The sequence below is a fragment of the Leuciscus leuciscus genome, assembly GCF_965113295.1.
Source record: "Leuciscus leuciscus genome assembly, chromosome: 18".
NCBI classification, from domain to species: domain Eukaryota; kingdom Metazoa; phylum Chordata; class Actinopteri; order Cypriniformes; family Leuciscidae; genus Leuciscus; species Leuciscus leuciscus.
In genome coordinates, this window is record NC_138742.1 from 22,431,326 (window position 1) to 22,458,248 (window position 26,923).

The 26,923-nt window shown below is 37.4% G+C and overlaps 1 protein-coding gene and 1 long non-coding RNA gene across 7 annotated transcripts; both read right to left on the reverse strand.

Annotated features, from left to right (window-relative positions):
- Positions 1 to 1,344: 1,344 nt before the first annotated feature.
- prkcbp1l (protein kinase C binding protein 1, like) lies at positions 1,345 to 25,090 on the reverse strand. 5 transcript variants are annotated; one of them, XM_082145025.1, is made up of 21 exons: positions 24,685 to 25,089; positions 19,322 to 19,392; positions 18,737 to 18,897; positions 16,617 to 16,838; positions 15,000 to 15,113; positions 14,781 to 14,873; positions 14,512 to 14,599; positions 14,373 to 14,428; positions 13,702 to 13,779; positions 13,390 to 13,505; positions 11,702 to 12,174; positions 11,512 to 11,619; positions 11,275 to 11,427; positions 9,191 to 9,703; positions 8,649 to 9,092; positions 7,771 to 7,901; positions 7,318 to 7,398; positions 5,820 to 5,898; positions 5,386 to 5,625; positions 4,501 to 4,601; positions 2,115 to 2,239 (listed from the first exon to the last, which is right to left on the reverse strand). In XM_082145025.1, the coding sequence occupies exons 1-20, from the start codon at positions 24,696 to 24,698 to the stop codon at positions 4,516 to 4,518; spliced, it is 3,321 nt and encodes a 1,106-aa protein (XP_082001151.1). In that variant the 5' UTR covers positions 24,699 to 25,089; the 3' UTR covers positions 2,115 to 2,239; positions 4,501 to 4,515. The 5 variants fall into 5 exon arrangements, with proteins under 5 accessions (XP_082001150.1, XP_082001148.1, XP_082001149.1 ...); XM_082145024.1 differs by lacking the exon at positions 4,501 to 4,601 and having other exon boundaries at positions 1,345 to 2,239; positions 16,617 to 16,760; positions 24,685 to 25,084; XM_082145022.1 differs by lacking the exon at positions 4,501 to 4,601 and having other exon boundaries at positions 1,345 to 2,239; positions 24,685 to 25,084.
- On the reverse strand, positions 2,814 to 4,494 carry LOC309480678. 2 transcript variants are annotated; one of them, XR_014199705.1, is made up of 3 exons: positions 3,501 to 4,484; positions 3,336 to 3,410; positions 2,814 to 3,062 (listed from the first exon to the last, which is right to left on the reverse strand). It is a non-coding gene; the product is annotated as an uncharacterized lncRNA (long non-coding RNA). The 2 variants fall into 2 exon arrangements; XR_014199704.1 differs by having other exon boundaries at positions 3,336 to 4,494.
- Positions 25,091 to 26,923: the final 1,833 nt, after the last annotated feature.

The following is a 26,923-nucleotide window of genomic DNA, read 5'->3' on the forward strand; positions in this document are numbered from 1 at the left end:
TTGAAGCAATTATATTACTAAAATGTTATTTATGTAAACTAAATAAGATTTTTTACTTTTTAGATGGATGGATGGATGGATGGATGGATGGATGGATGGATAGATAGATAGATAGATAGATAGATAGATAGATAGATAGATAGATAGATAGATAGATAGATAGATAGATAGATAGATAGATAGATAGATAGATAGATAGATAGATAGATAGATAGATAGATAGATAGATAGATAGATAGATAGAGATGGATGATTAATAGATGGATGATATATTGATGGATAGATGGATGATAAATACATAGAAAGAGATGTATGGATAGATGTATAGATAAAAATAGATGGATATATGAGTAGAGGGATGGATATATAGATGGAAGGATATATATATGATAAATACATGGATGATAGATAGATGGACCGATGATAAATACATGGATGGATGGATAGATAGATGGATGGTTAGATATATGCATATATAGATGATAGATATATAGATGGATGGATATATATATATATATATATATATATGTGGATGGTTAGATGATAGATATATAGATGGATGAGATATATAGATGATGGATATATATATATAGATGATAGATATATAGATGGATGGATAGATGATAGATAGATGATGGATAGATATATAGATGGAAGGATAGATATATGATAAATACATGGATGATAGATAGATGGATCGATGATAAATACATGGATGGTTGGATAGATAGATAGATGGATGGTTAGATATATGCATATATAGATGATAGATATATAGATGGATGGATATATATATATATGTGGATGGTTAGATGATATATATAGATGATGGATATATAGATGGATGGATAGATGATAGATAGATGATGGATAGATATATAGATGGAAGGATAGATATATGATAAATACATGGATGATAGATAGATGGATCGATGATAAATACATGGATGGTTGGATAGATAGATAGATGGATGGTTAGATATATGCATATATAGATGATAGATATATAGATGGATGGATATATCATATGTATATGTGGATGGTTAGATGATAGATATATAGATGGATGGATATATCATATGTATATGTGGATGGTTAGATGATAGATATATAGATGGATGAGATATATAGATGATGGATAGATATATAGATGATAGATATAGATGACAGATAGATGATGGATAGATATATAGATAGATGATAGATATATAGATAGATGATAGATATAGATGGATGGATAGATGATAGATAGATGATGGATATATATAGATAGATGATAGATATATAAATGGATGGATAGATTAATGGATTTCCTGATACAAATGGATAAAACACATACCAAAGTGTTGTCTCATGAAGACTTTATTTTTCTTACAGATATCTCTGCTTAATCTTTTGTATTTACAGTATGTAAACAAGAGAGTCCACAAGACAAGAGAAAAAAAGAAACATGCCCACAATAAGTAAAATCTTTTCCTTTGCTCCTCTAGATTTTTGCATTTTTTTGTTTATCAAGAAGCCTTTCATGGGTGAAAGATCTGAAAGATATAAACCTTTGAATCTTTCCAAGAAACGTAGTGACAATCCATTAGTACTAACAATCATATTCCGTACGTTTTTGACCTGCACAAACACGCTCTTCATTTACCTTTACCTTTGAATAAAGTGAACTTACTCTTCCAGAGGCACTTCTAAGTGCATCTTTCACATTAAGAGAAAAAAATCATATTGATCAAACACAATTTTTGAAGTTTACAAAAGTTGATATGTATAAAAAAAAAAAAAAAGCACAACAGTTTTACAGTTGCATATTTTATATCAAAGGGTGTTTCCGTCTTTGTACTAAACAAGTCACAAATTCAAATACGAAATGTACGTAGAAATGAATCAAACTTCTATAGGCATTGTCCTAATGTCGAGTTTGATGTAGTGAACAGGAAGTGTGCTGACATCATGTCATGACCACACTGAACAATAAACAGTCTGTTTGAAGTGAGTCAAGGTCCTTTGGTGTTCACATCTGACTCTCTTTGAATGGCACCGCTCTGATGATGAAAAAGCTACGAGACGGCAACGGAGGAGCTGCCTTTAGTGTTGTCTGTGGAAGGGGAGGGTCCGTGGTTTGCGGGTGACGTTCTTTCTCCGGTAGATGGCGGTTGGGTTTTAGGGGACTGTCCTACAGGTTTTCCGGCTGCGTCCGAACTGGCTTCTGCTTCAGTTTCAGGCTGAGATGCTGTGGCTATGAGGAAGAATAGAGAATTATTTATTGAGACAATTGCTTTTCAATAATAAATGCATTTGTAAAAAGAGTGTGGTTCAGAAGGGAATATAGCTTACCACATACTGAATACATCACTGTATATACTGTAGATAAATACTGTCTACTAGTTAAAAAACGGACCCTTTTCACAGACCGATGACATGTTTCCACAATCTTTAACATCGTAAATACAGCGACATAAATTTTTTTTTTTTTAAAGTAATGCATATTTGTAACACTATACAATCTTTAAAAAAAATGGTTCCAAACAGTACCAAATTTGGTATATTCGTCTTGTAACAATGGCAGAACCCTTTTTGGTGCTAAATTGAACCCTTTTTATAAGGTTCCACTAAGAACCGTGCTTTGAAAGTGTTATATAGGACCTTAATGGGGTTATAAATAACCTTTTTAATACTAGTTTATTTTCATTAATATTAGTATAATTAATATTGTTTGTTTTTTTACCCCTCGATCTGACTGGTCTTGTATTATCATGTAGCCTCTATTTGGGTTTTACATAAAAACAACACCAACAACAACAAACAGCATGTTGTTTCAATTGGGTACTTTTATTTTTTATTGATATGGCAAATTGTAGCAAGAATGACAGTGCTCTAACAAGAGTTATTAGCTGAATACATCAATAAATAACAATTGCTATTGAACATGATATAGATATAGGCCAAGTTTTAGTGAAATCTCTTCACAATCCTCTATGATGTTTTTAGGTCCTTCATTATGTGTGTATTCTGAGTGTCAGTTTCTCTCGGCAGATGATGAGGTTATGGTACGACAGCATCTGAAATACACAATTGAGTTTCGAGTTACAGTGTGTCTCTTCCATTTGTTTATGTAAAAACAATTATGTTTATGAAGGTCAAAATGAGCAAAAATGGACAGTATGTGAGACATTTACAATGTTAAAAGGAAAAAAGTGATATAAAGTCATGGGATAGCTTTAAAAAAAAAGCTGATTATGTTTATTTATAAAGTAATAATTAAAAAAACAATATGGATCATAAATTGAATATCTAAAAATATGGATCATAAATTAAATTTCTCTGTTACTTACTTAGTGGAGAAGAGAAGATAAGTATCCTTAACCGAACAGTTCTGGTCACACTTACACTTACTTTGTTCTGTTTAACTAAAAAGAGGAAAAGACATGATTGGATAAGAAACCAGTTACAAAATGAAAGTTACAATTTATAGACATTTTAAGAAATAAATAATTTACCTGTTTAGAGTGTGTTGACAGTCTGTGTAGCTGATCTCCAGAAAATCAGTAATGAGGTGGCCTTGATAGTTACAAATTTGAAAAACAAAAAGGCGGGAATAAAGAACCCTAAACTCTAACACAAAGAACCATTTCAGCATTTAAAGGGTTCTTCAGGATGATGCGGTTCTAAATAGAACTGTTACTTATGTGTAAAGACCCGTTTACACCAAGAACTTATATATATTCAACTATATTAGCATTCACACCAGCGGACGATAACGTTCTGTTTATTCTAAGAGCGCTGCAGTTTTGTTGTCTGCCGCTTTAAATGCTCAAGCTCCTTACAGAAGGATGGATTCTGATTGGCTGTCAATGTTTTTATCGTTCATCAGCTGGACAAAATCGTTCTGAAAGTGATTGCAATGATATATTTTCTCTGTGCCGTTATCGTTATAGCTGTGGTGTGAACTCTGTGGTGTGAACTCTGCTATTCTTCTATATTTAGAATGATTTTTAGAGCTACATCTTTATCATTATAGTATTATAGTTGTCATCCTTGGAGTGAACGGGCCTTAAAGAACCTTTAAAGAACCATCTTTTTTTAGAGTATACTTTTGTTTTTTATTACCTTGGCATTAAATTACAGAAAACTGGCAAACGCTGCTGCGTGAGCATTTATAATACAATGGATGAGGGAGTAAAAGCAAAAAAATCCTCTTTTGGAAAATCATAGAAACACTAACGTGGATTTTTTTCTTTTGCTACGGGAGCAAATTTGTCATAATTTACCCAACTATGACGACTTGCGCTAGTGAGAACCCCAGAAATGTGAAAAGGGTCGATTGTAAATGGTGAATAAAAAATAAAATAAATAAAAAGCTATACATTCTACAATGCGAGTGGCTTTCTGTTATCGTCTTGGAATTAAAATAGGTTATTTAGCATTTTTTATTTAATTGTCTTAACATCACTTTTTTAAAAACATTATTTGATCCGACAACAAAAAAAAGTGCATTACACTAAAGTTGAATATTCATGTTGAGTGCATTGTGTAACCAGTCCTACTCGACCCACTCCGAGCGGGATTCGAACCGGGGACTCCGGTGTGGGAGGCGGACGCTATATAATAGAGAAAGAGTTTAAAGGAATAATTCACCCAAAATGAAAATTTTGTCATAAATTATTCACTCTCAAGTCGTTCCAAAACCATAAAACTTTTGTTCATCTTCAAAACACAAATGAAGATATTTTTAATGAAACCCAAAACTTTGACGGCCCAAAAAGTTCACAAAGAGATCGTAAAAGAAATCCATATGATCTGAGTGGTTTAAAGTCTTCTGAATACACACTATCACTTTATATGATGAACACATTAAATCTAGGCTTATATATATATATATATATATATATATATATATATATATATATATATATATATATATATATATACATACACATATAGTATACATACATACATACAAACACACACACACACACACACACACACACACACACACACACACACACACACACACACACACACACACACACACACACACACACACACACACACACACACACACATATGTGTGTGTGTGTGTGTGTGTGTGTGTGTGTGTGTGTACACTTTTATATCATGTATAAACATTGATTATCCAACACACATCGAGCTTCATTTTTGGGTGAACTAACACATTTTAAGTAGTATGTTAGTATGTTATTCTAAACAGCCATTCAGAGCAGTGGCTTTGCATTTGGTACATTTGCATTGACAGATTGAGCTTTGGCGCTTATTTGGCCGATGAAAGTTCGAATCTGTCCTGCAACATTTCCCAATTCCATTCCCAACAGTTTTGGTAAAAGTGCTAAAAAGTAAAAGCTAGGTACAGAAATGTTTAGTTACCTGACTGTGTGCAGGATTTCATGTGTTCGGGCCAGTGTGCCTGCTGGCATGGGTAGTCGCAGTAACTTGTGTTCCAGCAACAGTAGAAAATGGCCTCTTTTTTGCAGTTGGCACACCACTGCTTCTTCTTGGTCTCATCCACCGCCTGCTGTTTCTCCACCTCCATCTGTTTCTTGACCTCTGACACCAGCCGCTCTCTCTCCTGCTCTAGACTCTGCCTCATTTCAGCCATGGTCAGCTCTACACACAAACACACACACACACTGGTGATTTAGTATTAGTGGTTAAAGCTCTGGCCTGGTCATCTAGAACTTGTAGGAGTTTAGTGGGCCTTTGGTAAATGTTCTCTAAATTGAATTAGATAACAAAAGTATTTGCTATAGCATCCCCAAACACAGTTTGCAGTGCTATTGTAAGTCATCAAGGAGAGTTACCCAGGTTATGCTTCATCTCTGACAGCTCCTGCTGATGCAACCACTGGAGTTTCTCAATCTCAATCCGCAACCGCCGGATCTGCAACAAAATCCACAGAATGTAAAAAAATTTTTGTGGAATATATTATTTTTTTATAAATAATTTATCCGTGCACATCATCTTTTTTTAATTCATGTGCCCTCGTAACCTTTTATCAAAATAACTTCCTGCCCTCTTCATCTCTTCTCTTCTCTGATGATGTGTTTATTGACGTGAGGGCGGGGCAACCACCAATGGCAAACCACAACCATCTAATCAATTCCTCATGGACAAAATCACGTCCTGCCTTACATTTTTTCTTGTTCGATAAGAGGTTTTGCAATAAGTCAAGGTCTCAATAGGGAAGAAACGACTATCGCAACTTCCTTTTCATGATGACTTTAAAGGGATAGTTCACTTTGAAATAAATTTTTGGTATGTTTTAGCTTACCTCAAAGGCATCCAAGATGTAGGTGTCTTTTTTTCCGCAGTAGTTTACATTTTTATATTTTTAGGTCAAACCGTTCTTGTCTGTCAGTCATATAATGCAGGTCGATGGTCACCACCTCAAAGAGCATGCACAGAGTCCAAATTAAAACAATTCCCCGTCGTAAGTACACATTGATGGCCTAAGACACGAAACGAGTGGTTTGTGTGAGAAAACGAACAGTATTTATATCGTTTTTACCACTTATACACAGCCATGTCCAAGTGATCTGATCTGACGTGTACGCAGATGGCTGCGTATAAGAGGTAAAAACGATATAAATACTGTTCGTTTTCTCACACAAACCGCTCGTTTCGTGTCTTAGGCCATCAAAGTGTACTTACGATTACGAATTGTTTAATTTGGACGACGGGGAATTGTTTTAATTTGGACTCTGAGCTTGTGTTTTGAGATAGTGACCATAGACCTGCATTATATGACTGACAGACAAGAACGGTTTGACCTAAAAATATCAAAATTGAAACTACTGCGGAAAAAAAGACACCTACATCTTGGATGCCCTTGAGGTAAGCTAAAACATACCAAAAATTAATTTCAAAGTGAACTATCCCTTTAATGCTTCTGTGGCGAGAAACATTTATGGTAAACTACTGTATATCAGGTTTTAAAATCTGTATTTGCTAAAAACTCGAAAGCTATATTTGGTTTGTCAAAAAAATTAGGAACATGTTGGTGGATCTTCTATTCAGCAATGGCTATAGATAATCTGGACCCATTGATTTAAAAAACTGATTTAAAAAAATTAACACTTCCAACGCTGGGACTGATTTCAGGGTGTTTGTTCATGGTGTGGGAATGTCACACGAGAACTATATCAAAGTGTTGGCATTTTATGAATTCAGTCTATCAACTTGCAACCTGTAAGTGTCTTGGAGAAGTTTAACTTTTCATAAAATACACATTGACAATGAGTCTGGATGATGGAATAAAGTCAACTAATAGAAATTAAATAAGGCACAAAAAGTACACACCTCTTGAATGGTGTTCCCTGTCGTGCTCTTAGAGAGATCATTGTATATCTCTGTCATTGTTCCCTTGATCACGTCCATCACCTGCCATTATGATGGATAACACAGACAACATTAGTCAAATTCACCATTGACTTTAAAATTATTTAGACAATTTGAGTAATAGCAGTTCAGCAGGAGTAATAATCAGTTGGATCAATTATATGTTCAAACTAATTATCCAAAAAACATCAGAATTCATTTCATATAATATAAGTACATACTGGAATGATATTACAGCACAGAGCCACTTGAATTAGATGTGACCTGCCATCAAGGCTTTGTGCTTGAAAACATTATATATAAATGTCAAATAAGAAATGTTGTATTGCTTTTTGAAGGCGTTATTGTACTAATGGAACTATTTAAATGGAACAATTTGACAGTGTTTACTTCTGAAGTGAATGTATGACTCACCTTAGTGGTGTACTTGGCGATGTCAGCGGCGACGTCAGCAGAGGCAGGAGGGGTGAGGAAGTCTCCAGCCAGGCTGGAAGTGGACGTACCAGACCCTGTGTTAACAGGGGAAGTGTCTTTCTGTTGAACAGCTGGTGAAACAAGAGAAAAGATTTATGCCAAATTAAACCAATGCTCTGGCTTCCATACAAATTAAGTTGCATAAGGTTGATCATCACAGAGATTTCTTTTTCCTCATGCTTTAGCTTTTGTTGTTGTTGTTGTCATAGTTGTTTTAAAATGCAATAAAAACATGTTTGGGGGATAAATCTGAAGCTCATATTTATTTGTGAAATCACTTTACTTCACTTTTTTCCATGAAAGATCGTTATTTGAGCTCTAAAATTGTCATTAACCTCACACGGATGGACAGCTGATGAATCATGATGTCCAAATAAAGTTATGTGATTTATTTGATAAGGTGTGCTCATTGTTTATGTCAGTTTTTATTGTAATCTAAAAATACATTCAAAGGGGAATAAATAAAAGGGAATAATAAAAGATCTTATGCAAAGTCTAGTCATTAAATACAAATATATTTATCACCTAGATTAGAAAAATCTAATATTTTTTAAACATAGATTTAAACTGAATATTTCAGCTCAGGAGTTCATGGGAAATTCTCACACAAATCCTAGCAATTAAATAAAATGATCATTATCTATATATTATCTAATATATATATATATATATATATATATATATATATATATATATATATATATATATATATATTATATGGGAATAAAACTTCTGCACTGGGAGTCAATGTATTTACCTTTGACACACTGTCTGGTTTGGTAGCGTTTGCTGGAGTCACTGGGAATCGATGTATTTACCTTTGACGGATTGTCTGGTTTGGTAGCGTGTGCTGGAGTTGTTGGCTGAGGTCTGGGGCTGTGCTTGGCTCTGTGCGGCTGTTTGAGGAACCGTCTCTCCTTGTTGTTGCTGTCTCTGCACCTTCTGCATGTGCCACTTCTGAGATGAGGTCTGGAATTTACCACCAGCCTGGTTCCACGTCGCAGGCCTCTGTGCCGGCTGTGTGCTCTCCTTGGGCAGCAGAGGGCGCTGTTTTTTCAACACATTGGACGCGGCAGGGACTGTGGACGCGGGCTGAACGGTTGAGGTGGAGGTGGAGTTGGCTTGAGTGGTAGATGCTGTTGTGACGGTGGCTGGAGGCTTGATGGCTGATGAGGCTGCATCTTTTGGACCAGGATTGGAGGAAGATGAAGCGTTATCTGTGGATGGAGAAGCTGATATGCTGGTAGATGCAGGAGCTTTACCTAAACAGAGGGAAGAACGCAATGTAAATTTAAAGCTTCAGTTTAGATATTCTAGAAATGTTTTTAGAGAAACAAAATCCAAAATGTTAGGTATCTACCATCTGTTTTAATGCCCGCCTGATCTTTAGGTGTGGAGCCGGGAGCTGATGGAGTCTCTCGCTTGGCTCTCTTCTTTTCCCTCCCACCTGGTTCTTCGCCGAGGTCTATAACCAGCTCCCGTTCAGAGTCCGAGTCCACATCCGGCGCTGGTCCGGCGGGCCGGACGTCCTGCCCAGGCTGTGACCGCTCCTTCTGGGTCGGCTGCAGGGGTTTGTTCTTCTCCTGAGGGTCTTTCTCCACGCCACCACTTAACTTCTCTTTGGTCTGGGGATCTGAGGATTTCTTGTCCCCACATGTAGTTCCTCCAGCGGTTGATGGGGCAGCGTCTTGGTCTTGCCCTTGAGCAGATGGAGGTCTGGGTCTCTTTTTGGAGTCTTTGTGGACACTGTTGTTGTGGTTAGTGTTCTTGGGCTTCTGCTCGTCGTCAGACATGTATTCGCTGTCACTGGAGTCAGATTTGTCCGAGTCGTCCGAATCACTGTGCTCAACATCGTCTGAGATCTCATCGATTCCTGTGGACAGAGAAAGAGACATTTTTTCAGTTTTAAATGTTACAGAATGCATATCTGGGGACATAATGGAGCTTAACAGTAGGGCTTCAGATGTACACTTCTGTTCGAAAGTTTGGGGTCAGTAAGATTTATATTTGATCACAAACAGTTACAATTTTCTGCATAATTACTCCAGTCTTCAGAGTCACATGATATTTCAGATATCATTGTAATCTGGTGATTTAGTGCTCAGGAACCATTTCTGATTATTATCAATGTTGAAAACAGTTGTGCTGTTTAATGTTTTTGTGAAAAGCATGATTTCTTTCAGGATTCTTTGAGGAACAGAAAGTTTCTCAAAACAAAAAGGACATTTTCACTATATGAGCGTGTTTGGGTGTGTGATCATCTTGAATCATTAAGAAATTTTCGTTTTAGTTTTTAGAGGAACTACGGTACTTTTTTGGGGGGGGAAGGGTGCATTTAATCAATCAAAAATGACAGTAAAAATATTTATAATCTTAATCATACATGCTGTTCTTTTATATATATACTGTACAAGTCATAGTGTGATTTTACCTTCCATTTGAAAAAATATATACATTTTTAATCACTAAATTCTCAGTGAAGTACAACATTTTGAGTAATACATCACCGACAATTCTTGAAGCAAGATCCACCAATCACAAGCAAACATCTAGGCATTACCCACTGTGAGTTTTTGCAGGCTAGCTACATAACTTTAGCTAACATTAGCAGGCTAGTTAAATTGCTAGCAACCAACCAAATGTTAAATTAATACAGAACACTGTAGGGTTGAGCATAGAAACAGTAGTTATGGATTCTGATAAGACAATGAAACTACACAAAAAATCCAGACTGATTAGATTAACAGGTATAATGCTTTATGGGAGTTGTAAGTGGAGTTTATTGCCTCATAAAAAGATGTTAAGGTTGCGAAAATTTTGAATAAGCTCCCTTTCAATTCATATTTTGGAATTTGAACTGAATTAGTCACATCCAACACAGGAAGCTGAATTGGAATATGAAATGGAATGACAGAAAGAGAAATTTGACTGAATTGCAATTCAAAGAAAGTTAATGACAGTTATGGCACTCTGGGAAACCTTAGTCTATAAATCTGTTTGTCTGTCTGTCTGTAAGGCTTTTCTTTTTTAATGTTTCTTTTTGACAATATCATGTTAACAAACTTTACTTTTTCTTGTTAAAAATTACACTTATTACAGTTATAGAAATGTATTTGAATTTTTCTACTTCTTTGTATTCAAATTTCAATTCTAGTTCCTTTTTGCTACATCAGTTCAAATCGAGGAATTTAATTGGAATTGAAAAGACATTCTCAATTCAATTCTGAATGGCACAAATACGGTAAAAAAAAATACAATATTTGAGTTGCTTGAATTCAAATATTGCAATGTTGTGATTGATCTCAAAGCATGATTCAAGGCTCTTTACTGAAGAATGTGGAGGAAATAAATTTAAGGAAATAAATGTGGAAACAAGGTTGCTGAAAAAGTAGAGGGTCATTGTTGAGGTCTATCATAATTTCCGTGTGTTTGTGTGTTCATTACCCAGCTGGGCCTTGCAGCTCTCTATAGTTTTATCCAAACTCCTGGTAGGTTTTTTGGGAGAGGTGAGGAGAACGGACGTCCCTTGCTGCTGTTGCTGCTGCTGTTGTACAGTCTCACTCAACTCCTTCAGGTCCATTTCAGCTTTAATGCGATCTGAGGGAACACATTCAACACCAATATTCAACAAGCACAGAGGAATAAGTGGTGCAGTGGCCACTGTGTTGATTTTAGACTCACCAAGATTGAGGTTGAGTATGCCTCCCGTGGCTGAGCTCCTTTCCTGTTTAGCCGGCGTGGGTAGGAGAGGCTTGGGGCTGCCGCTTGTCTTCAGAGACGCAGGGGATGCTGGGAGCCAAATTTGAAAACTTTATTACCCAGTATTAAACAAAATATTGGCCATTTGAAGGCAGAAAATCTAGTTAATCACCTGTATAATCCATTGAGTCTTCACCGGCGCTATAGTGACTCGATGACACTCTCGCCCCTCGCTCGTCCTGCTCCAGGTCTGACCCCGTGTGGACCGAAGAGTTGGTGCTCATTGGCGATCTGGGCATGTCCGTCACAGAGATCCGTCGTCCCGCCCCTCCTGACATCACTGTCTTACCCAGGAGCATCTTGGGGGATGCGGTCATATCGAAGTTGAACTTGACTTTGTCCTGTTTCTCATTCTTCACCGTGCCTTTTTTAGGGTTACTAGGGTCCTGCAGCATTTGGAACTGGTTGTTGGGTGTGTAAGGCGTCCGGAACGGCGCGTAGTTGAAGACGCTGTATTTCTTGCGCACGTTTTCCACGTAGACCTCCATTTCTTGCATGGCGCTGTTGAAGATGCTTTTGGTCTTCTTCACAGAGAAGGGGATCTCCTTAGACATGAGGTAACAGTTGTTTATGGGCACCCAGGCTCTGAAAGGGAAATGATGGGGGAAAGTACATATTTGAATACAAATTTAAAAAATGCGTATGGCAGTATGACTCTATAAGACCCTTGTTGATGTACACTACCACTCAAAAGTTTGGAATCAATAAAATGTTTTAATGTTTTGAAAGAAGTCACCTTGTCAAAATGCTCACCAAGGCTGCATTTATTCGATCAAACAGTAATAATGTATCAGCAGACATTACTCCAGTCTTCAGTGTCACATATATTATTCTGATATGCTGATGTGATGCTCAAGAAACAATTATAAATGTTAAATAATATTGAGCTTAATATTTTTGTGGAAACCATGATACATTTAAGTGCATTTATCAGCATTTATTTGAAATGGCAACATTATGTAACATTATAAATGTCATTACTGCCACTTCTGAATGAAAGTATTAATTTCTTCATCATTTTTTTAAATATTACTGACCCCAAAACTTTTGAATGGTAGTATATCTTGGCTTTTCACCAAAAAATATGAAGCAGCACAACTATTTTCAATAAAAGAAATGTTTCTTGAGCAGCAAATCAGCAGATTAGAATGATTATGTATGCCTTTTCACTTTTCTTTTCCCCCCCCACATTTTATTTGTTTTACCAATAAAACAATACAGTAATATTAACTAATTTTTAAAACATAAAATTAACTTTTGCAAACTTATATGAACACATTGTAGCAATGAATGAATTGGCTGCCGTATTGTTGGAAAAACTTGATTCGCAGAAATATTTCAAACTTCCCAAATGTATTTGCTAGTTCAAGTCAGAAGTTGAGTTTAAATCAGAAAAGCTATTAAAATGTGTTTTAACAACCTCAGGTCACAAAACTACGGGTCAAATGAAAAGCTAATCAAGTTCAAGATTTAATTTAATTGATGTTGCTAATTTTGCATATTGGTAACAAAATCATTGCCATCATACTGTAAATATTCAATATATTATTTAAGTGAATTCCTAATGCCGGGGACACACTTAACGACTAGCTGAAACAATCTAAGACTGAACTGAACACACTTACAGACTGTTTTCAATGACTGGAGCAGATTTTAAACACCGACTGACTGTGAACACTGTGTCTCTGACTCTGCGAGTTTGAGCATGATCAGTCGTAAGTATCAAATTACATTCATAATCGGCCTTACAGTCGTTAAGTGTGTCCCCGGCTTAAGTAAACAGAAGAGTAATAGGCTCACCTGTCATGCTGGCCAAAAAACCGTGCGTCCACCTGACCGTCCTTGTCTCTCAGGGCTTTAGCAGGCCAGAAGGGAAAACCTTTCAGTTTAGCCCACACCAGAGGGTGAGGCTGAGACTACATGAAAACATAACAAACATGACCATTAGCTACACTTGAAATACAGCCCAGATATTGACTGGCATTTTTTTTATTTTATATATATATTACAAAATTAATAGGATTAACTACAAACCAAGAAGCAGCTTGATACCAGGAGAGATCACTCACATATATAGTGCTATAATATCTTTTAAAAAAATCATCCTCTTACACAAGGTTCACAGAACCAGTTGTCCCTCTTCTGACAGGCGGACAGGTAGCACTCTGGACAAACCTCAATTTCATTCATCTGTGGATGATTTACAGATACTGTATCACTTTACAGGACTAAAATATGTACACATATGCTACCTTTCAAAAGTTTGGGGTCAGTAAGATTTAAAAAAAGAAAAGAATACTTCTATTCAGCGAGGCTGCATTAAATTGATCAAACGTGACAGTAAAAACATTTAAAATGTTACAAAAGATTTTATTTAAATGCTGTTCTTTTGAACTTTCTATTCATCAAAGAATCCTGAAAAAAAGTGTATCAGTTTCCACAAAAATATTAATCAGCTCAACTGTTTTCAACATTGATAATAATAATAAATGTTTCTTGAGAAGCAAATCATCATTTTAGAATGATTTCTGAAAGATCATGTGACACTGAATACTGGAGTAATGATGCTGAAAATTCAGCTTTACCATCACAGAAATGAATGACATTTTAACATAAATTAAAATAAAAAAACAGTTATTTTAAATTGCTGTTTAATTGTATTATTGATCAAATAAATGCAGCCTTGCTAAACATAAGAGTTAAATACAGACCTCAAACGTTTGACGGTGTATCAGCTTTTATAAAACATGTTTTATATATTGTAAGAATATTTGACTACTCACTTCATGTTCACAGATCTTGACAATAACTTTAGCAGTTGCTGTTAGCTTGTGGTTCCCTGAAATAGAGCCATTTAGACTTCATGAATGTACTGATGTGAGTAAAGATTCAAGCACATTGATTTCATAGACCAGCACTAACCTCCATTATAAATGATACAGTTGTGTAGAATCCACTTCACGTCAGCCAAAAATGCTTCTGTGCAACCATACATTTTCTTCTTGATATTCTACAGACACACATATTTCTCAGTTACAGTATTTATGTTACCTTTAGGCACATACAGTGGGCTCAAAAAGCAAACATTTTGAAGTTTATTAGGTTTTACATGATAAAACAATAGATTTACGCTTTAAAATAAGGACAAAAAAATATATATTAACACTTGTAATACAGAAAACCTAACGTACCTTCTCTAGAGTGCACAGGTCCATTGGGTGAAATATATATTCTGCATAATCTGGGTGCTGCTCCAGGGACACTGGCTTCTGAAACGGTTCCGTCTGCAAGATTAATCATTCATAAAGATACGCCGCAAGCACTGAATTAGTCAATCGAAAACCAATACCCATCATAATGAAAATATGGGGTGATTAAATAAATTGTAAGGGATGTGGTATTTAACTCACCCCTGGCTGTTTCATCTTCTGCAGAGCAAACTTCAGCAGGTAGGACAGTTGCTCCAAGTTCAGCATGGTCATAGCTTTACTCTGAGTCTCTATGCATTCAGCCACCGTTATTTTCTGAAGTAGAGAGGGAAATTACTGTACTATATACATGCATCACACACAAACAGCTCATAATCATTTGTGTTCAAGCATATAATATCATGAATATCTGTTGATTACTGTCCATTTAGCATGAAAATGTATTAAAATAATTCTTTCCTCTCTTGGTAAGAACTGTCTGCTCCAAATTAGGAGCGTAAAAATGCACTGAAGCTATTTTAAGTTGTAAACATACAAATCATACCAGAATAAATTGATTTGTGACCAAATTTCAGATTTCATAATGCATAACAGGATTGTCATCAGAGCAAATATCTAGACCTCTACATAAATTCAACTCGTTTCACTATTTTCTGAATGGTCTGGTTCATACTAGTCCAAGCAAATTATAGAACTCTTAGGAAAGGAGAGTTTTCCAAAACCTAGTGAGCTTGCTGTCTACATAGGTTGCTCCTATCATGGGTAGCATCCATTTCATTCCTTCATAGAGGAATGAAATGTGAATATTTTAATTTTTGATGTATATTGTGTATTGTTAATTGTTTTGTGATTGTATGGCGAGACCAAAGACCAATTTTCAGCTAAGGCTGAATAATAATAATAAAGTCCTACTACTACTAACTAGAGAGTGCACAATAACTTATAAACCTTTAAATACAGCCTCACCGTGAGCTACGAGGTTGTTAATCGATAGTATTTGTTTCTGTTGAAATCGCTGGCTCGCATTATTTCAACTTAGTTTTAAAATAATCATGCTTAACAGCAGAATTTGTGGTGAAAAACTACATTACCCATGATGCTGTACAGAAAATTCAATAGCAAGCAAAACGCGCCAAAAGATCTGTCGGTCTTACATAGACAGATACTCTACAAGCGCAACAGTTTGAGGTTAGCATGTCGTTAAACTAACAACACAATACTAATGTTCAACATAAGCATAAACATAGCACACTCAAACATTTTTATTTTACTGCTAAACGATTTTTAACACTTTTCAGTACTGAAAGACATGTTTATCGTGACTCGTCCGCTATTTTAGATATAAACATTCAGGGATTCTCCTGATTGTAGTTTCTTAAAGGGATAGTTTACCCTTTGGAACACAAAAGAAGATATTTTGAAGAATGTTGGAAAAAGACCAAACAGCATTCCAGCCCATTGACTTCCATTGTATGGTTAAAAAACAACAACAACAACAAAAAACAGATAAGTTTATCAAAATATCTTCTTTTATGTTCCACAGAAGAAAGAAAGTCATACATTTTACGACATTAGGGCGAATAAATGATGACAGAATGTCCATTTTTGGGTGAACTATCCCTTTAAGGCAGCATAATTTCGCCTAATTTGTGAACTTAGCTCACTAGGTTTTAGAACAGATCTTAAGTTTCCATATGACTGGTTATGGACATGATTTATCGCTACACAAGTAGCTTTTTGTGCTCTGAACATATTTGAATGTGCAAGAAGGACAGTCACATGACTTGACTAATCCAGACACAGTACAGTCCTCAGTACCTCGCACTCTGGACAAAACCAGTCGCCCTCAGGCTCTGCGGCCAGTTTGAGGCACTTGGCGTGGTAGACGCGCGGGCAGAGCTCACAGCAGAGCACCTGGCCCTCGCGGTGACACACCCAGCAGTAGAAGTCGTTCCGCCCGTCCTGCGGTACAACATCAACAGGGTCTGTGGTGAGTGCGGGCTGCTTGACATAGTAAAAGGGACCATGTCTAAGCTCACACTGAAATGCAGGCAAGAGAGACAGGGCAAGGGGTCAAATCACAAGCCACAACACTCGCAGGGGAAATGTAGCAAGGCACTGCAATAAATCAAGCATGGACAGGTAAGCAGTCACATGACCACTGGGTCAAAAGCGGCACATTGGGAAGACACTGTGTAGGATTTCAATTCACATTTCCGTAAACACACTACATGACTCATGTGTGATCTGAGAACCTTGTGGTGTCTGAGATCAAGTGTGTTTCGCCAGGATTGGAATGAAATCCTAAAATACCATCAGATGCCAAATACAGATTAGCAGGATCAAGGGACAGTGGCAAAAGATACTTGATTCATATGAAAACTGTAACTGTAAGTTACTAGTTCATTTAAATTTGCTTGTTGTTTTCGCATTAATAACATAATTAAGCAAATCCACATTTGGCATCTTTCATGAAACATTGTTCATTCATATGTACTGCGACGCACCACCACAAAGACGGCACAGCATTCACGTTTGATTTTTAGCTGTGATAAAGTTAACATTGGCCCCAAAAAGAAGCATTCGGACACTTACACAATATTTTTAAAAAAGTGTAGTTTGCGCAAATAAATGATAGGTTTTGAAAGCTAGAACTTTTCTGAGAAATAACTTCCCTTTGAGCTATTTTTGTAATGACATTTAACCAACTAGAAAGTGGAAACCACAGGTGTAGTTCATCACATTAACTATATGAACACTACTGTTCAAAAGTTTGGGTTCAAGATTTTTTTAAGATAAAAAAAAAAAAAAAAAAGATGCAAATAAGGAATCCTATTCATCAAAGACTCCTGGAGAAAAAGTTTCCATAAAAATATGAAGCAGCACAACTGTTTTCAACATTGATAATAATCAGAAATGTTTCTTGAGAATCAAATCATCATATAAGAATGATTTCTAAAAGGATCATGTGACACTGAAGACTGGAGTAATGATGCTAAATTAATTACATTTTAAAATGTATAACAATAAAAAAACAGCCATTTTAAATTGTGATAATATTTCACAATATTACTGTTTTTAATGTATTTCTTTTAAAAAAATTATTTTATTTTTTAAATACAGACCCCCAGACTTTTGAATAGTGTACATGAAATGATAAACAGAAAGGGTCAATACATTTTGCCTTCATTATAAACAGTATAATTATTATTTGATCATTTAAAATAGGTTGTTCTTTAAGTAAACACTACTCAGTTTTATATTTTATTCTCTAATGCAATGACATAAATACATCAAAGGGATTGTTCACCCAAAAATGTATTTTGTTATTTATTCACGCTTGTGTCATTGGAAACCTGTATGCCTTTCTTTCTTCTGTGCAACACAAAACAAGATATTTTGAAAAAGTGTCCATATTTTGTGCACTGATGTTTGGACCCCATTGACTCTCATTGTATGGGCAAAAACAGTTGAAACGTTCTTCAAAATATCTTCTTTTGAGCTCCTTAGAAGAAAGTAATATCTGGAACAGCATGAGGGTGAGTAAATGACAAAAGTTTCATTTTTGGGTGAACTATCCCTTTAAGTATGCCTGTAGTGTCCAAATGCTTTTTGAGAAAGAAATCCCCACAAGGGGTCGACTTTGTTCATGCAAATCAGTAAAAGCATTTTACTTTCAATGACCAGCATTTTATCATTAAAAATTGCACATTGAATAGAAATAAAATAAAATCACACAGATTTACAAGCCACAATCAACCCTGATTATTTAATTTGGCCGTTCAAATGAAAGAAATATAAAAGGACACAGGAAGAGACAAGAGTTTGATTTTAAATGTTTTTTAAATTAAGCATTTGAAGACAAATTATCAGCTCAAACCAATTAAAATCGGACAAAAGGACATCAGGAAGAAAGGGAAGCCAGTGAGGGAACATACTTGGTCTTTACTGCTGTGGATTAATCCTGGTTTCTTCTTCTTCTTTATGGGACTGGGTGACGTGTCAGAGGGAGAGTGTCCGTTTGAGGAATGTGGAGGACTGGGTGCTTTCCTCTTCTGCGCAGTCAGCGCATGTTCTGCTGATCCTAGATCAGGGGCCGCTGGCAGGAGAAACACAGCTGCTTCATTATGCAAAGCCCACATGGATAACACAACACCTCACCCAGCTGGGCCTGTGATTGTGACCTTTCATAGCATCAACAACACAAACCACCATCGACCTCCACGCACAAAGACACTTGTCTTTCATGTGCTTCTTCAAGAATAAAACAAAAAGGTGCTGCATTTAACATCTGACAAACCTACTTACAATCAGTTGCCATTATGAAAGAGGAAATTAGGTTGCACGCCATATTTGATGTGGTTCAGATTAAAAGTGTGACTTGCTTTTTATCCATTTCAACATTTCAACTCTCACAATCTATATTTGGAGTCTGTTGCGTAAGATTAAAGCATGAACTGAGCTAAATATTAGAATTTAAAAAACGATATAAATACAAATATAAAAACAAAAAACAAAAATACCTTTGGGTGGCATGGGCACCTCCATCCCATCAACAGCATCGGACTCCGTCTTTACTTCCTCCACAGCCAAACTAAATGAAGTAGAGAGAGAAAAAGCTGGAATAAGACACTGAAACCTCATGAGGTCTACCCCTGAGATAAAAGACTTGGATGATGTAATCTAATCTCCAGAGTTATGTTGTTGTTGTTCATAGCAATCGTCCTCCATTCCATATCTGAACCACCTTTACTTGGGCAAGGAGACCCTTGCATGAGTATTGCTTTGTCTGAGCTGTGCTGTAACCTATTATCGGCCTGTATTTACAACAGGATATTACGTGGTTTAACCGTAGGAGGGAAACACGACTGATCAAGACGTTGTGAAGCATAAACTCTCTCTCTGTGTCTAGTACCCAGCACCTCCCTCAGATGAACCAAACCTCTTCATGGGGAATACCACCGTGAATAGGTCAACTCACAGGGGATTACGGCGGAGACGTCTGCTGAGCACCGGAGAGTGTCTTTAATTCAGACTCAGTCTACTTCTTGTTTGAGAGGATTTGACTTTGTCCAAGTTCAGGCATAATCGGGTATTAAAATACCATCAGCTACTGACATTGATACATTCAAAATGTGCCCAATAATGTGGCAGTATTTACATATTCAGACGTTGTATAAAATGTAAACTGGATGTCAAGCTGACATAAATTTTTCTTAGCAGTATGTTTGCCTTGTAAAATTTAGCAAACACTAATGAAATGATACAACTAAGGCCTATATTAACAACAAGATGTTAAAATGAAACATTGCTGTCCCATGAAACCAATTTTTTCCCCATTCTTGTCAACTGATATTTGTTGTTTTCTCAGAAAATAGATCTTTACTGTCACGGCCTGCCCTTATCAGTCACAAAGCAATAAAGTGGCAAGCAATAAAAGGTGAATTTGCTGTGACAAAATGACTGCGCATAGTAAATGGTTAAAGACATGCAATAAAAAAACGATGGTTCTTGCTTTATTTTCAGCGAGAACAGCGAGTTCTGGTAGGGCTGCTAGATATACTAGCTGTGTCTCATTTTGAAGGCTGCATCCTCCGGAGGTCGCATTTTTTAATCGGCCCCATATATCAAAAAGGAAGTCTTATTTCAGAAAATTTACTTTTATTCATATTGAAGCATAAATTGTTGTAATTTCCTAATGAATTTGGAATGCAGTGGTCGGGTTTACTGAAATGAAGCAGCCTCAATAACTTATGCAGCCGACAAATGCGACCTCCGGAGGACGCAGCCTTCGAAATGACAAATTCAGATCTCTTTCTCGTCTTATTGTGCTTGAAATGGACACATAACACGCAAAATTGTCTGTCCCCGTCTCTGAAATAACCAGCGTGGCGATGCAGCGAATTCCAACAGAAGCACTGAAAGCAATTCGCCACATGATACAGTTGAATACTTCGGCAGAGTAGGAACGTCTACTAGAAACCAACAGCTCAGACACTCCATTTAATGGGCGTCAGTGTAAACACGGTTTAACCTGCCATGACTACGACGGTGCAACACCGCATTTTCTTGGTCACATGGGTTCAATTTATGAGGCGTTGCGTAGCCCTGCCCACAATGAAATCTCATCAGACACAATTTGTGTTGCTCTGAGTGCGAATTTTCACATTGCGTTGTTGCGTTCCTCATGGCACATGAAGGCCTTTAGTATGAACAGCAACTTATTTGATGTTTAATACAGCAAACAGATACATGAACTGGGATTTTTGGCCAATGACAATTCAGGGGGCAAGACTACCCATAAAAAATGTGTGTAAATCATTGTGTCTTACAAAATCAATGTCAAAAAAATGATTTACTTAAATAATTCATTCTGCTCAAGTTTCTTGAATATGAACCATTATCTATTGTACTGAACTTAACATTTGATCATGCAGTGTTATTATTTAATATCATTATCGGACCGAAATGTAACATCTAAGACCAGACCGAGGTAACAAAATGGATGTTATACATCCAGCAATAATGGAATCTAATCAGATACATCTAACAATTAACAAAAGTTAATGAAAGTAAACTGATAAGCTTAAGGATTAAACAACAACAACAACAACCACAAAAAGAGGTGAATACTTAACACACTTAACCACACATATCTTGACCACAAAAGAGGAAACCCACTATGGTCAATCAATCAACAAAAACCTTCTCAACCACAAGGCTAGAATGGAAATGACGGGTACCAAACAGAATCATGTAAATGACAGGTGAAAGAGAAGAGGCGGACCGAGGTCAACGGCACAAACAAAATCCTACAACGATGAGGCCTTGATCCTGGTCTTTGTTCAGAAGAAAAGACCAGAAAAGATTAAAAGCTGCCAACGAATCTCCGTTACATGAGGTCAGGATTAGGACCAGTGTCGAGAACGAGCACAAATGAGAAGATTGATCATCAGGCCACGATGAGGCCTTAGTCTTTCACTAATTCTCATTGACGGAGCCACGGCTTGACATCGTAAAAAAAATAAATCCATGTACTTTCACTGTGTTTAGATATTCAGAGACTTCCTTTCTTTAGGACAGTAAAAAGGAAAACTCATCAAATAAATCCAAAGTGGCAAATAACCTTCCATTGCGATGAATAAAACTCACCTTTCTCACAAGAAAATATTCCCGGTTGTGCTGAAAAATCATAAGTAATCTGCAGAGTATGTCAGAAACAAGAGTAATGACACTAGTCTGGAGAACGTATATCCGTTTCAGCAAACTTGAATTAGACATGTGATGTCTGAGGAGGGAAATGCACATCTAAGCAGGTAGCCAAGGGCCATTTTTGACTTTAATATGAGGCTAAAAGGAGCCGCATGGATGTTATTTCACATTAGGGCCACATCACGTCAGAAACTCCCATCCACCAGGCCTTTCTTTTCCTGTTCGCTTCAGAAAGGTCAAGCCAACTGTGAGGCTGAAAATCCAGATCTCTACACTGAAATCAAAGAAACAGGAAGTCCTGAAGCTGATCGAACGAAGAGAAAGAAAACCACCGCTCTGCAATCAAACCGCCCTCCAAAACGGGATCTTCCTGAACGATCTGAGCAGAGACACAATCAGAGGTCCTCGCAAACAGACCAAATAAAGAGAAAGGCAGCTGTGAATGTGGAGATAACTGGTCAGAGAGTGAGCCGAGGTCTTTTTTTCTCTCTTCGCAGGAAATGAGAGTGCCTCCCTTCCCCCACCGCTCTGCTCGAGCTCCCCTTCCCCCCTCCCTCTAGGCCAGAGACGCGGGCTCTGGCACGTCCATGGCACGGGAGCTTACAGTAAACAGGGAGAACGACAGAAACCCTAGCATATAGGTCAGTCTCAAGAGCCACAGCTGAGAAAAACAAGTGAAGCGACAATGCACCCGAGTATCAACAACAGGCAAACAAACATTTCGCTATTCAGACAAGGCAAACCTTGCTCGCAGATTGAGCTCTTGGGCCGTTAAAGGGAGCAGCTACTTTGTGGTTCATGGCTGCATTGTGAATCATTTCAAGGGCAAGCAGTGGCTTCACAAGAACACAGTTGTTTCCTGTCACAATGTAGATGTAGATATGATTTGACTTTTTCTGAAGCTCTTTGCTGATTTAACCCAGGCAAAAAACCCTCGTCAAACCACTGCGGGTCATTTCCTCCGAACGGCAAGGAGCCAATCACCACAATCCTTTATAGTGTCGTTTCCTTGACAAGAATCCCAATCACAGTGGCATAATCTTCCTGGGAACACACACAACTTGAGCTATACCGTACTGACATAAAACACTCCAGCCATTTTCCCATAAAGAGAAGCTAGGCTAACAATATATGAAGATCTAGCTGACTATAGTGTGAACGCAATTAAATTAATTGTTCATAATTAACAACTAACTCGGGAACCATTTGTTGTTTGATAAACAGGTGAAATACGATACGTACTGGAAAGGCTTTTTTGAAACGCTGCCATAAATATCATTAGAAAGGCCAAGGATCCGTTGGGAACGAGGCAGGGGGCTTTTAGTCCCGTGTGGTTTGCACTCGCTTGTTTTGTCTTAGGGAGCAGCTGTGTGTGTATGTGCCGTGGTGCTATTTTATGGTTAACATCACCATAAATCAAAAAAAAAAAAAAAAACTTGAAGGAGATGAGAAATATGCTAATATCATCGAAACAATCTTCTTAAAATACGTCATAGCCTTCTCAATGACAAGAATTTCTTTTTACACAATTTAAGTTTGAAAAGAAACTGAATTTAAATGTTATGCATTCATTCCAAAATAATTCAACATTGCTAATGCTGACATATCATAATGATAGTGCGTGTGCAATAGTGCAATGCAAAAAAATAAAAGTCTGCTCACAAAGGAAATGAAAGCGGACTATAATTCTTAAGACCTCAATGGCTTTTTGTCATTGTGCCTGTCTGCACATAATATGTGTTACAGTTTGTATTATAATCACTGGCCTAAATAACAAAATGGCTTTTTTTGCATGATTTGCATGAAGCTGATGAATTCCTTTTCCAAGAATAATCCATGCTTGAAAAATGCTTATGACAAAATGGTGTCTCAATGCTATTTTTAAACTCGTACTTGCCCTCTCAATGTGACTGACAGTGAAATATGACAGCAAAAATCATGCAAACACCCACACTGAGCAATTATTTTCTTAAGGACGTGTTGAAAAACAGCACAGAAAATAACTGGAATCACTAGATAAAAAAAAAAAAAAATACATATGATTGTCATCTAACATCCCTCCTAAAGCTAAAACTATAAAATGAAAATATAAAACAAACACGAATGCCACTGAAAACTGTGCTCTCCGCCCCTCATTGGTAGATCACGTCCTGAATTACCCATCCTGCCCCTGTGTAAAATGACCACAGCTGGGACTCTCAGCTCTCTAATAGGGCCCTAACAGATGCCTCCATTTTCTGTGGCGTGGCTTGTGACACAAACAGACAATGGGACAGGCAATCAGCTTAAAAAAAGTACATCACCCAAGCACCCTACCCCCCTGATCCTCCTCCCCCTACGTGGAGCAGATCAACATCTACAGAAATGACTGTCACTCAGCTGTTTGCCAGTTCAGCAATGAGTGATAGCTGACTTCGTTTGCCATGCAACCATGTGACCGAGCAGCAGCACACAGGCCAAAGCTCAGCAGAGAGAGAGGGAGAACGCATGACCCCCCCCCTTCTCTGGCCCTCTCCCCCACCTCCTTCCTCCTCTGCCCTGTTTTTCTGAGACTCAGGCCTTTGCTAGGCCTCCCCAGTCAGTGGAGAATCAAATCTGCAATTCACAGTGTTAGCAGTGGATGAAAACAGTACAATGACAAGAAAGGACAAACGTAATAAAACATCAGGCTTACCTCTGTGGATGCATGGCTGAAACAGTGTAATGTCAATACTTATAAAACATGGAGGACAGCCTCAGCCTTTAGACAAGGGAGGGCTCTCCTCTCCACTCTCAGAGCTCAGGCCTGTGTGATCAGAGCAGGGCCGTGACTGGCTGCCCTCCCACATGCAGGATGTAAGGCCTCGTCTGATTGGCCGAAGCGCTTCCTGAGTAAATTATCTTTGTTCGGCACTGGCAGGATCAGCAGTGAGTGCGGGAAAGAGCACCGAGGAGAGGGAGAGAAAGAACTAGGCCTCACTCACTCTAAAAAACACACGCTTGTTTGCACAGACCCACTACGAAATGGCAGCTAAATATCCGTTAGCTGTGGAAATTGTGTGGGATTTCGCATTAAAGCTCTTTTGTTTGTCTGTGTGGAGCCGTAGGCCTTTGTTTAATCCCTCCCCCCACCGGAGCCGGTTGAGAAATAGGAGACACTCCTTTAGTGAATATGAGCCCTGAGCAAAAAATAGTGCAGCCACCATAACTTCCTGTGCAAGAACTGCAACCGATTCATGAGCAATATGTAAAGTAGATATGGTGTTCACTCCAAAAAGAGAAATGCAAAGTACTTTACCATTATTATATCAGTAATCAGTGCAAAAAACAAATGCAATACACTTGGATGTTACATAATGAGTAATGTAGCTAAACGGATTGGATTAACTAAACCCTGAAACACTTAAAAAACAATTCATTATATTCAATGAAGATAGTTTTCAGGAAAAACAAAGTAGCATAGGCTATTATGAATAATATATTTTCACATTCACAAAAGCATAGGAGCTAGCTAGGTAAATGCCTTAGATTCCTTACAATATTGTGAGTGTTAAAACAAAACTTCTCTGAATCTTTACAGCATTAAGACATTGGTACATGTTAAGGTGACTCTATTCGATGAATTAGTAGGAATGTGTTTAGGCCCACAGAGCAAAAGCTTCCACTAGGCCGCAAACAGCGCCGCCTGCTCTCTGACACTTACACAACACTGACACCCACTGGAGAGACGGGGAACTGACTCCCATCGATCATCACACAACAACAACAATCTAAGCTAAACCTCTTCAAGAGAAAATATGTCTGCAACAGAGTTGTTATAGGTAAATAAAATTAATAGAAAATAAATTGTTTTCGGTAATTGAAATAAAGCTGAAATAGAATAAAATACTAATAGATTAAAAAAAAAAGAGAATGTTGCATAGAAAACTATAAGTGCTTACACAATTTCTCAAACTGAGGCTCCTTTTCTCTAAACTCTACACACAAAACACGCACACAGCATGCAAAACGTAACACATCTCTTGCTAAAGCAAACATTCAAAAATATATTAACTCTTCAAAAAAATGTGTTTGTGTATAACGTTAGTAAATCTACACAGAAACCATCAAATGCAACGCAAGAGCTGTTAGTTTTGAATGGTGTGCCTAATGTAGAGAACTGTGTTAAGCGTTTTGCAAAGAGTTTGTTTTACAATTGCAAACTGAGTGGCGATGGCGCCAGCATGTTGTACGACAAGCCGTCGATTCCCGAACACTTTAGTAATGGTTTGTGTTTGTATGTTATGTCTTTGTTTTCGTGGTTGTTGAGGGAACTCTTTTGGACATTCAAACTTCAATTAACTTTGTGTCTCGCCAAAACAATCACCGGTGGATATAGTTTAACCTTTTCCAAGCACCTGATGTCCATATACCGCTGGACTTATCTCACCTTTTAAAAAGAAGCGCCACAAAACCAAATACGAGACGGAGGGTTACCGTCGAGGAACGCGCGCGCGTATGTTAGCGGCACTTCTGAATGTGAGGAAATAAAACTTTTATACCTCGCGATTTTATTGTTTTGCAAAATTTGGATTTTCTGATTTTAACCGAGACCCGGTGTTTTCTGTCTGAACTGTTGCCCCCCGCGAACTCCAATGTTTTACATAGGCCTACTCTGGATCCACTGGTCGAGGTGGTGTGAGGTGGTGTGGGGTGGTGGGACACTGGCCACTCTATGGAACATCTATGGGTCATTTATAAATGACGCTAAGAACATTGCATTTAAAGTACATTAATATGTCCACCAATAATAATAATAATAGTAGTAATTTTAGTTATATATGACATCGCCTTAAAGAGATAGTTCACCCAAAAATGAACTTTCTGTCATCATTTACTCACCCCCAAGTTGTTCCAAACCTGTAGAGTTTCTCTTCTGTTGAACACAAAATACG